Source organism: Pangasianodon hypophthalmus, chromosome 23 (genome assembly GCF_027358585.1).
Source record: "Pangasianodon hypophthalmus isolate fPanHyp1 chromosome 23, fPanHyp1.pri, whole genome shotgun sequence".
Lineage (NCBI taxonomy): Eukaryota > Metazoa > Chordata > Actinopteri > Siluriformes > Pangasiidae > Pangasianodon > Pangasianodon hypophthalmus.
In genome coordinates, this window is record NC_069732.1 from 1097501 (window position 1) to 1107500 (window position 10000).

Sequence of the window (10000 nt, forward strand, 5' to 3'; positions counted from 1 at the left end):
TCACAGTCACCTGTTCACCGTCGCTCCACCACAGCTCTTAACGTTACTCTCGAGTCGTGTGATGGAACAGTTAAGGACTTTATTGTCAGTTTATTGTCATGTGCACTGAAGCACGATGAAATTCTCCTTTCATGTTGTTCCTGAAGACGCAGCAGCGCGGAAACCCTCACCGCTTCAGACAGACTGAAATATCATCACTACCGAATTACTACCTGATGGGCTGCGTGCTCACGCAGATAGTCCGTTGTGTTTTCGTGTTGGAGAAGATATTTTCAGAACGCTGTTTGAGGGGGAGGAGATATTTTCAGAACGTTCAGGTGGGCGAAGATATTTTCAGAACGCTGTTTGAGGGGGAGGAGATATTTTCAGAACGTTCAGGTGGGCGAAGATATTTTCAGAACGTTGTTTGAGCGGGTGGAGATACTTTCAGAACGTTGTTCGTGTCAGAGAAGATATTTTCAGAACGTTGTTCGTGTCAGAGAAGATATTTTCAGAACATTGTTCGTGTCAGAGAAGATATTTTCAGAACATTGTTCGTGTCAGAGAAGATATTTTCAGAACATTGTTCGTGTCAGAGAAGATATTTTCAGAACATTGTTCGTGTCAGAGAAGATATTTTCAGAACGTTGTTTGTGTCAGAGAAGATATTTTCAGAACGTTGTTCGAGCGGGTGGAGATACTTTCAGAACATTGTTTGTGTTAGAGAAGATATTTTCAGAACGTTGTTCAGGTGGGCGGAGCCTCATTATCATCGTGTACACTTGGACGTGTTTACTCCACTCAGCCAGGAAATTTCTTATTTTACTGTTTATACAAATACAAAAATTAACCCTGTCGTTATTATGATGATGCTGATGATGATGATGCTGATGATGATGATGATGATGTTTTAGTGTGTGTGTGTGTGTGTGTGTGTGTGTGTGTGTGTGTGTGGTTGTCTCTGTGCCTCAGGTCTTCCCCCCACCCCGGTGCAGCTCCTGTACCCAGTGTCTCGGTTCAGCAGTGTGAAGTCTCTACAGCATCTCTGTCGCTTCTGCATCAGACAACTCGTCCGCATAGACCACATAGAGGAGCTGCCACTGCCCACGTACACTCACACACACACACACACACACACACACACACACACACTCAGACACACACACTCACACACACACACCCACACACACACACACACCATAAAGCTGTATAGTAACATATAAGGTTATACTGTCACCCTGTTCACTTCATGCATTGCTGTGTTCTGATTGGCTGACCTGTGTCATGTGATACGGAGTTAAGATTAGTAATGTGGTTCTGTGGTTCTCTTTCAGGCCTTTGATCGGGTACTTACGGAAGTTCTATTTCTATGATCCAGAAGAGGAGAAGAACCTGTCAATCAAAGAATCAGGGCGGGACTCCAGTGCACAGGAGGCGGAGTCTCAGACGTAGCAGGAACAGGAGATGGATAGAGTGAGGAAATTACAAACTAGAATTTGAGATTAAATGTTTTATTTAAAATGTTTTCTTTGTTTTATTTGAAATGTTTTATTTAATCATTTAAATGTCTTAAATGATTGTATTTGAGTAAATTGCTTTGTATTTTCTTTTCAAATTTTTTTTTAAGCAAGGATATTTTGAAAAAAATCTAAAAATCTAAAATTTAAAAAAATCATCGACTTAAAAAAAGCGTTAACTTTTTGTTTTCCGTGAAAAGAACACCAGTTGTATTTGTTTTCGCACCAACATGTGCTCATGTGTATTACACATGACTGACAAATTTTGACGGGACGTTCTCTGGCGTCGCCATGCGTCAGCCAATAGGAGCGGTCAGGGGGCGGGGCTTCAGTCATGCACGCTCATGTCTGAGGAAGAAGTAGGAGAATCTCCAGCTCTAATCATCTATAAGTCTGTGTGTTTCAGGTTAAAGGAACAATCTACATACATACATACATACATACATGTTACCTAAAATCAGACTCCGCCCACAGACACGCCCACAACAAATCAGCAATGAATATTAACGAATATTAACGAGTTTCTCATGAATGCATTGTTAGAGATATTAGAGGTATCTAGTACCTCATGCAGCCACTAGAGGGCACTATGTACACGAAACATTATTTACTGTAGTACATCTATCGGGCTGCACAAAGTATTGGCACCCCTGTAGCTCTACCACTTATTCTCTTACTTTCTTCAGGCTCAGCTTCTGACAACAAGGTGCTTAAAACCCCCCAACAACATCCACAACACTGCTGTAGCTGAACCACTCGCACCAGCACCACGTCGAGCACGTGATCGGAAAAGTTTTGGCACCCCCCCTTGCTTTAACAATGTTGCTTCCAAATCAACTGTTTTCTTCCATAAATATGCCAGTTTAAAATGTACAAATCTGAGTCTTTATTCCTTTATCTGATTTCGTCAGAGATGTTTTGCTGTTGAGTTAGAATAAGTTGAAATAGTGTTTCATGGCTTGAATTTGAGGTTTATAATAATTAGATAAATTCTCCTGCCGTGAGCGTCATGGCGGCGCTGATTGTCTGAAATGGATTTTATCTACAGAGGAAGCATGAAGCATTTTCTCTAATAATTACATTCCCTCTGTTTTCTTTCCAGGTCTTTATTTTTATTTGGATTACACAGAGACCTGCTGAGACCAAACCTGGCTGAGTTTTGATTGACAGATGGACTACTGATTTTTTTTTTTTTTGTAAACACTGAAGGACCTAATCACTTCTTCTGGAGGTGTTGTGATTGTAGTGTTATTTCTAACAATGATCCTCCCTCCAGGAGGGAAGGGGACGTGGAAACCCGCAGCTGAAGCAGGATGAGATGTTAATGTGAAGATGTTCTGATGCACTGATGGTGAAGAGCGATCACAGAGCCACGTGTGGAACTGTGATGAGTTCAAACTGGACATGCTTCTGCTCACATACAAGGTTCTACTCATACTTATGTTCTCTCATGGTCAGTATAAGGGTAAGGTGTGTGTGTGTGTGTGTGTGTGTGTGTGTGTGTGTGTGTGTGTGTGTGTGTGTGTGTACATAGCGTGTGTATGGTGTACATGGAACTGTATGGAGAAGATCTCTTCTATCCAAACTAAAAGACTGTTCGAACTGGAGCTGCAGGTTCTGCTGTGTGGAACAGGACCGTGTTCTCCTAAACTCATCTCAAACACACAGCGTGGAAATAAACATGGGGTGATGATTTAAAAAAACAGCTTCTGAGTGTTTGTTTTTATTTTAGTTTTCGGTTGTGTTGTTCACTCTGGGTCTTTTTTCACTATTGCCTTTTTAAAGATATTTTAAATTGTGTAATTGAAATCAGGAACACAATGTTTTTTAATGACTAATTTTCACCTTCACACACCGACGTTCTCCATCTCACACGCCGACGTTCTCCATCTCGCACGCCGACGTTCTCCATCTCACACGCCAACGTTCTCCATCTCGCACGCCGACGTTCACCTTCTCGCACGCCGACGTTCTCCTTCTCGCACGCCGACGTTCTCCTTCTCGCACGCCGACGTTCTCCATCTCGCACGCCGACGTTCTCCATCTCGCACGCCGACGTTCTCCATCTCGCACGCCGACGTTCTCTGTCACACACACCAGCATTCTCCGTCTCACACACACCGACTTTCTCCATCACACACCAGTGTGCTCCATCTCGCACGCCGACGTTCTCCAGCTCACACGCCGACGTTCTCCATCTCTCTCACACCAACATTCTCCATCTCTCTCACACAGATGTTCACCTTCACACGCCGACGTTCTCCATCTCGCACGCCGACGTTCACCTTCTCGCACGCCGACGTTCTCCATCTCGCACGCCGACGTTCTCCAGCTCACACGCCGACGTTCTCTGTCACACACACCAGCATTCTGCATCACACACCAACGTTCTCCATCACACACACCAGCATTCTCCGTCTCACACACACCGACTTTCTCCATCACACACCAGTGTGCTCCATCTCGCACGCCGACGTTCTCCAGCTCACACGCCGACGTTCTCCATCTCTCTCACACCAACATTCTCCATCTCTCTCACACAGATGTTCACCTTCACACGCCGACGTTCTCCATCTCGCACGCCGACGTTCTCCATCTCTCTCACACCAACATTCTCCATCTCTCTCACACAGATGTTCACCTTCACACGCCGACGTTCTCCATCTCACACGCCGACATTCTCCATCTCTCACACAGATGTTCTCCATCACACACACCGACGTTCTCCGTCACACACACCAGCATTCTGCGTCACACACACCGACTTTCTCCATCACACACCAATGTGCTCCATCTCAGACTCAAAGAGTTTATAACCAAAGGCAGTGTGATACATTACTGGAAGCTTGAGGTAAATATGAGCTGTAATATAATAAAAACACCTTCACAGTAACGTTCAGAAGTATTTCATCATGTCTGGAACTTCAGGCTGAGAAATGTGAGAAACGTATACAGTGGGCTTCAAAAGTCTATTTTGCATTCTCTTCTAATTTAATACCAAATCTTTCATTACAGATTATATTATCAGCAATAGCAACTTGAGAGAAAAGTAGAAAATTCAAAATATTTAGATAGATTTGAGAATTTCTCAGTGTTTGGTAGGTCCATGTTTGCTTTAATCACAGCGTGATTCCTCAGTATGAATATTTCTTCTCTATTTTTCCAGAATTCTTAAGATTTTTCCATTTATTTGTAGTTTTAATAAAAAAAGTTATTGTTGCCACCCTGAAGTTCCTGTCACACCTTATCATTTTTGTCCATTTATAGTTACATTTAACGTTTGTGGAACATCCACGGAACAAGTACCAGTGTAATAGATTAACACAGAAGTTCTCAGCCATGGATTCACAGAAGAACTGTTATTTATAATGTAGTTCATAATGTAATCTGTCTGGATTAAGGACATATGTGATAATATACTGTACAGTGCTAATGCATGTTTATAATATTTACAGATATTTGTACAGTATCTTTACTAAACCAGAGCGGGAAAGGGCAGACGTGAACGTTCTGGGCTCCTGAATGCTGCAGCAGTAAAATGTTCACCTGATCATCAGGAGATCGGACGAGATCGAGTCCTGATGGTGCAACAGCTGGGAGTCTGTGGCCATGCTGTCTGGGTGGGAGGAGCATACTCTCTCTCCCCTGTCAATCACTAGCCAATCAGAGGCATCTGTGAGCTCATGTATGTAGAAGAGGGTAGATAGTGCTTAACTCAGAGTGTGTTACACTGCCCTGTGATGCAGCAGGAGCAGCAGTTTGAAAAGAAGAGGTTAGGAGGAAGAACACTTCATGCCCCAATGCCGGATGCTTTTGGTGTAAAATGTTCTTTAAGCTCAGGAAAATGCACTACATGACCCAGACTGAATGATGAACGCTACTATTAGCTAGCAGGTATTTACGTGACGCAGGGTTCAGTGCGCTTGTTGGATCGAGGTTGGAGGTAACGGCGGAGATGAGACATGTGATGGCGACTGACTTTGAAGTGCTGCAGTGTGACGCACAAGCCCAGTCTTCTCATTAGTCACAGCCCTAAAGCCTTTTACGTACTCTACAGTAATTACGCAAAAATGTGACTACAAGCTGATGCGAGTCTTTTGAAAGCTTAAAGCTGACTGTGCCTTTAGGATAGCTGGCTCTAAGCTTCGGAACAGTTTACCTCTGCATGTCAGAGCAACGTCAACTTTATCTCTTTTTAAAACTTGGTTAAAAACACTTTTCTTATTTCTACCTTTTAATTATACGTAAGTTAGTAGCTGAGGCATATTGGACATTTCCAAACTTCATGTTTGTCGTATATATTATTTTTATCTTTGTACAGCACATTGGTCAACTGTTGTTGTGTTTAATTGTGCTTTATAAATAAAGTAAAGTTTTATTTATATATCTTATGCACGTTCTGAAGCCTTGCTGGAGCAGTAAACAGCTAATCCACAAGGGGGCAGCAACGTAAAGGCCGCAGTGGAACGGAAATTTAAAATGGCTACTGTTTTTTTGAGAATGCGTACTCCTTCGCTTTTGACGTGTCTGGAGTAATATTCGTCTATAGATTATTTACTCTGATGTCAGTGAGAAGGTGTGAGATTATTTCCTGTGATGTCAGTGAGAAGGTGTGAGATTATTTCCTGTGATGTCAGTGAGAAGGTGTGAGATTATTTCCTCTGATGTCAGTGAGAAGGTGTGAGATTATTTACTGTGATGTCAGTGAGAAGGTGTGAGATTATTTACTCTGATGTCAGTGAGAAGGTGTGAGATTATTTCCTCTGATGTCAGTGAGAAGGTGTGAGATTATTTCCTCTGATGTCACTGAGAAGGTGTGAGATTATTTACTCTGATGTCACTGAGAAGGTGTGAGATTATTTCCTGTGATGTCAGTGAGAAGGTGTGAGATTATTTCCTCTGATGTCAGTGAGAAGGTGTGAGATTATTTCCTCTGATGTCAGTGAGAAGGTGTGAGATTATTTCCTCTGATGTCAGTGAGAAGGTGTGAGATTATTTACTGTGATGTCAGTGAGAAGGTGTGAGATTATTTCCTGTGATGTCAGTGAGAAGGTGTGAGATTATTTCCTGTGATGTCAGTGAGAAGGTGTGAGATTATTTACTGTGATGTCAGTGAGAAGGTGTGAGATTATTTCCTCTGATGTCAGTGAGAAGGTGTGAGATTATTTCCTCTGATGTCAGTGAGAAGGTGTGAGATTATTTCCTCTGATGTCAGTGAGAAGGTGTGAGATTATTTCCTCTGATGTCAGTGAGAAGGTGTGAGATTATTTACTGTGATGTCAGTGAGAAGGTGTGAGATTATTTCCTGTGATGTCAGTGAGAAGGTGTGAGATTATTTCCTGTGATGTCAGTGAGAAGGTGTGAGATTATTTCCTCTGATGTCAGTGAGAAGGTGTGAGATTATTTACTGTGATGTCAGTGAGAAGGTGTGAGATTATTTCCTCTGATGTCAGTGAGAAGGTGTGAGATTATTTACTGTGATGTCAGTGAGAAGGTGTGAGATTATTTCCTGTGATGTCAGTGAGAAGGTGTGAGATTATTTCCTCTGATGTCAGTGAGAAGGTGTGAGATTATTTCCTGTGATGTCAGTGAGAAGGTGTGAGATTATTTACTCTGATGTGCTGTGAGAAGGTGTGAGATTATTTCCTCTGATGTCAGTGAGAAGGTGTGAGATTATTTACTCTGATGTCAGTGAGAAGGTGTGAGATTATTTCCTGTGATGTCAGTGAGAAGGTGTGAGATTATTTCCTCTGATGTCAGTGAGAAGGTGTGAGATTATTTACTGTGATGTCAGTGAGAAGGTGTGAGATTATTTCCTGTGATGTCAGTGAGAAGGTGTGAGATTATTTCCTCTGATGTCAGTGAGAAGGTGTGAGATTATTTCCTGTGATGTCAGTGAGAAGGTGTGAGATTATTTCCTGTGATGTCAGTGAGAAGGTGTGAGATTATTTCCTGTGATGTCAGTGAGAAGGTGTGAGATTATTTCCTGTGATGTCAGTGAGAAGGTGTGAGATTATTTCCTGTGATGTCAGTGAGAAGGTGTGAGATTATTTCCTCTGATGTCAGTGAGAAGGTGTGAGATTATTTCCTCTGATGTCAGTGAGAAGGTGTGAGATTATTTCCTGTGATGTCAGTGAGAAGGTGTGAGATTATTTCCTGTGATGTCAGTGAGAAGGTGTGAGATTATTTCCTGTGATGTCAGTGAGAAGGTGTGAGATTATTTCCTCTGATGTCAGTGAGAAGGTGTGAGATTATTTACTCTGATGTCAGTGAGAAGGTGTGAGATTATTTCCTGTGATGTCAGTGAGAAGGTGTGAGATTATTTCCTCTGATGTGCTGTGAGAAGGTGTGAGATTATTTCCTCTGATGTCAGTGAGAAGGTGTGAGATTATTTCCTCTGATGTCAGTGAGAAGGTGTGAGATTATTTCCTGTGATGTCAGTGAGAAGGTGTGAGATTATTTACTCTGATGTGCTGTGAGAAGGTGTGAGATTATTTCCTCTGATGTCAGTGAGAAGGTGTGAGATTATTTACTCTGATGTCAGTGAGAAGGTGTGAGATTATTTCCTGTGATGTCAGTGAGAAGGTGTGAGATTATTTCCTCTGATGTCAGTGAGAAGGTGTGAGATTATTTACTGTGATGTCAGTGAGAAGGTGTGAGATTATTTCCTCTGATGTCAGTAAGAAGGTGTGAGATTATTTCCTCTGATGTCAGTGAGAAGGTGTGAGATTATTTCCTCTGATGTCAGTGAGAAGGTGTGAGATTATTTCCTCTGATGTCAGTGAGAAGGTGTGAGATTATTTCCTCTGATGTCAGTGAGAAGGTGTGAGATTATTTCCTCTGATGTCAGTGAGAAGGTGTGAGATTATTTCCTCTGATGTCAGTGAGAAGGTGTGAGATTATTTCCTCTGATGTCAGTGAGAAGGTGTGAGATTATTTCCTGTGATGTCAGTGAGAAGGTGTGAGATTATTTCCTCTGATGTCAGTGAGAAGGTGTGAGATTATTTCCTCTGATGTCAGTGAGAAGGTGTGAGATTATTTCCTCTGATGTCAGTGAGAAGGTGTGAGATTATTTCCTCTGATGTCAGTGAGAAGGTGTGAGATTATTTCCTCTGATGTCAGTGAGAAGGTGTGAGATTATTTACTGTGATGTCAGTGAGAAGGTGTGAGATTATTTCCTGTGATGTCAGTGAGAAGGTGTGAGATTATTTCCTGTGATGTCAGTGAGAAGGTGTGAGATTATTTCCTCTGATGTCAGTGAGAAGGTGTGAGATTATTTACTGTGATGTCAGTGAGAAGGTGTGAGATTATTTCCTGTGATGTCAGTGAGAAGGTGTGAGATTATTTACTGTGATGTCAGTGAGAAGGTGTGAGATTATTTCCTGTGATGTCAGTGAGAAGGTGTGAGATTATTTACTCTGATGTCAGTGAGAAGGTGTGAGATTATTTCCTGTGATGTCAGTGAGAAGGTGTGAGATTATTTACTCTGATGTGCTGTGAGAAGGTGTGAGATTATTTCCTCTGATGTCAGTGAGAAGGTGTGAGATTATTTACTCTGATGTCAGTGAGAAGGTGTGAGATTATTTCCTGTGATGTCAGTGAGAAGGTGTGAGATTATTTCCTGTGATGTCAGTGAGAAGGTGTGAGATTATTTCCTGTGATGTCAGTGAGAAGGTGTGAGATTATTTCCTGTGATGTCAGTGAGAAGGTGTGAGATTATTTCCTGTGATGTCAGTGAGAAGGTGTGAGATTATTTCCTCTGATGTCAGTGAGAAGGTGTGAGATTATTTCCTCTGATGTCAGTGAGAAGGTGTGAGATTATTTCCTCTGATGTCAGTGAGAAGGTGTGAGATTATTTCCTGTGATGTCAGTGAGAAGGTGTGAGATTATTTCCTGTGATGTCAGTGAGAAGGTGTGAGATTATTTCCTGTGATGTCAGTGAGAAGGTGTGAGATTATTTACTCTGATGTCAGTGAGAAGGTGTGAGATTATTTCCTGTGATGTCAGTGAGAAGGTGTGAGATTATTTACTCTGATGTGCTGTGAGAAGGTGTGAGATTATTTCCTCTGATGTCAGTGAGAAGGTGTGAGATTATTTCCTCTGATGTCAGTGAGAAGGTGTGAGATTATTTCCTCTGATGTCAGTGAGAAGGTGTGAGATTATTTACTCTGATGTCAGTGAGAAGGTGTGAGATTATTTCCTGTGATGTCAGTGAGAAGGTGTGAGATTATTTCCTCTGATGTCAGTGAGAAGGTGTGAGATTATTTACTGTGATATCAGTGAGAAGGTGTGAGATTATTTCCTCTGATGTCAGTAAGAAGGTGTGAGATTATTTCCTCTGATGTCAGTGAGAAGGTGTGAGATTATTTCCTCTGATGTCAGTGAGAAGGTGTGAGATTATTTCCTGTGATGTCAGTGAGAAGGTGTGAGATTATTTCCTCTGATGTCAGTGAGAAGGTGTGAGATTATTTCCTCTGATGTCAGTGAGAAGGTGTGAGATTATT

General features: G+C 41.9%; 1 protein-coding gene across 2 annotated transcripts in view; it reads left to right on the forward strand.

Annotated features, from left to right (window-relative positions):
- Positions 1-3199, forward strand: part of LOC113529039 (suppressor of cytokine signaling 7) — an 11975-nt gene extending 8776 nt beyond the window's left edge. For both annotated transcript variants that reach the window (XM_034298748.2, XM_034298747.2), the window contains 3 exons: positions 952-1087; positions 1314-1452; positions 2599-3199. In XM_034298748.2, the coding sequence (XP_034154639.2) occupies positions 952-1087; positions 1314-1431 (254 nt within the window). In that variant the 3' untranslated portion in view covers positions 1432-1452; positions 2599-3199. The remainder of the gene's footprint in view (positions 1-951; positions 1088-1313; positions 1453-2598) is intronic.
- Positions 3200-10000: the final 6801 nt, after the last annotated feature.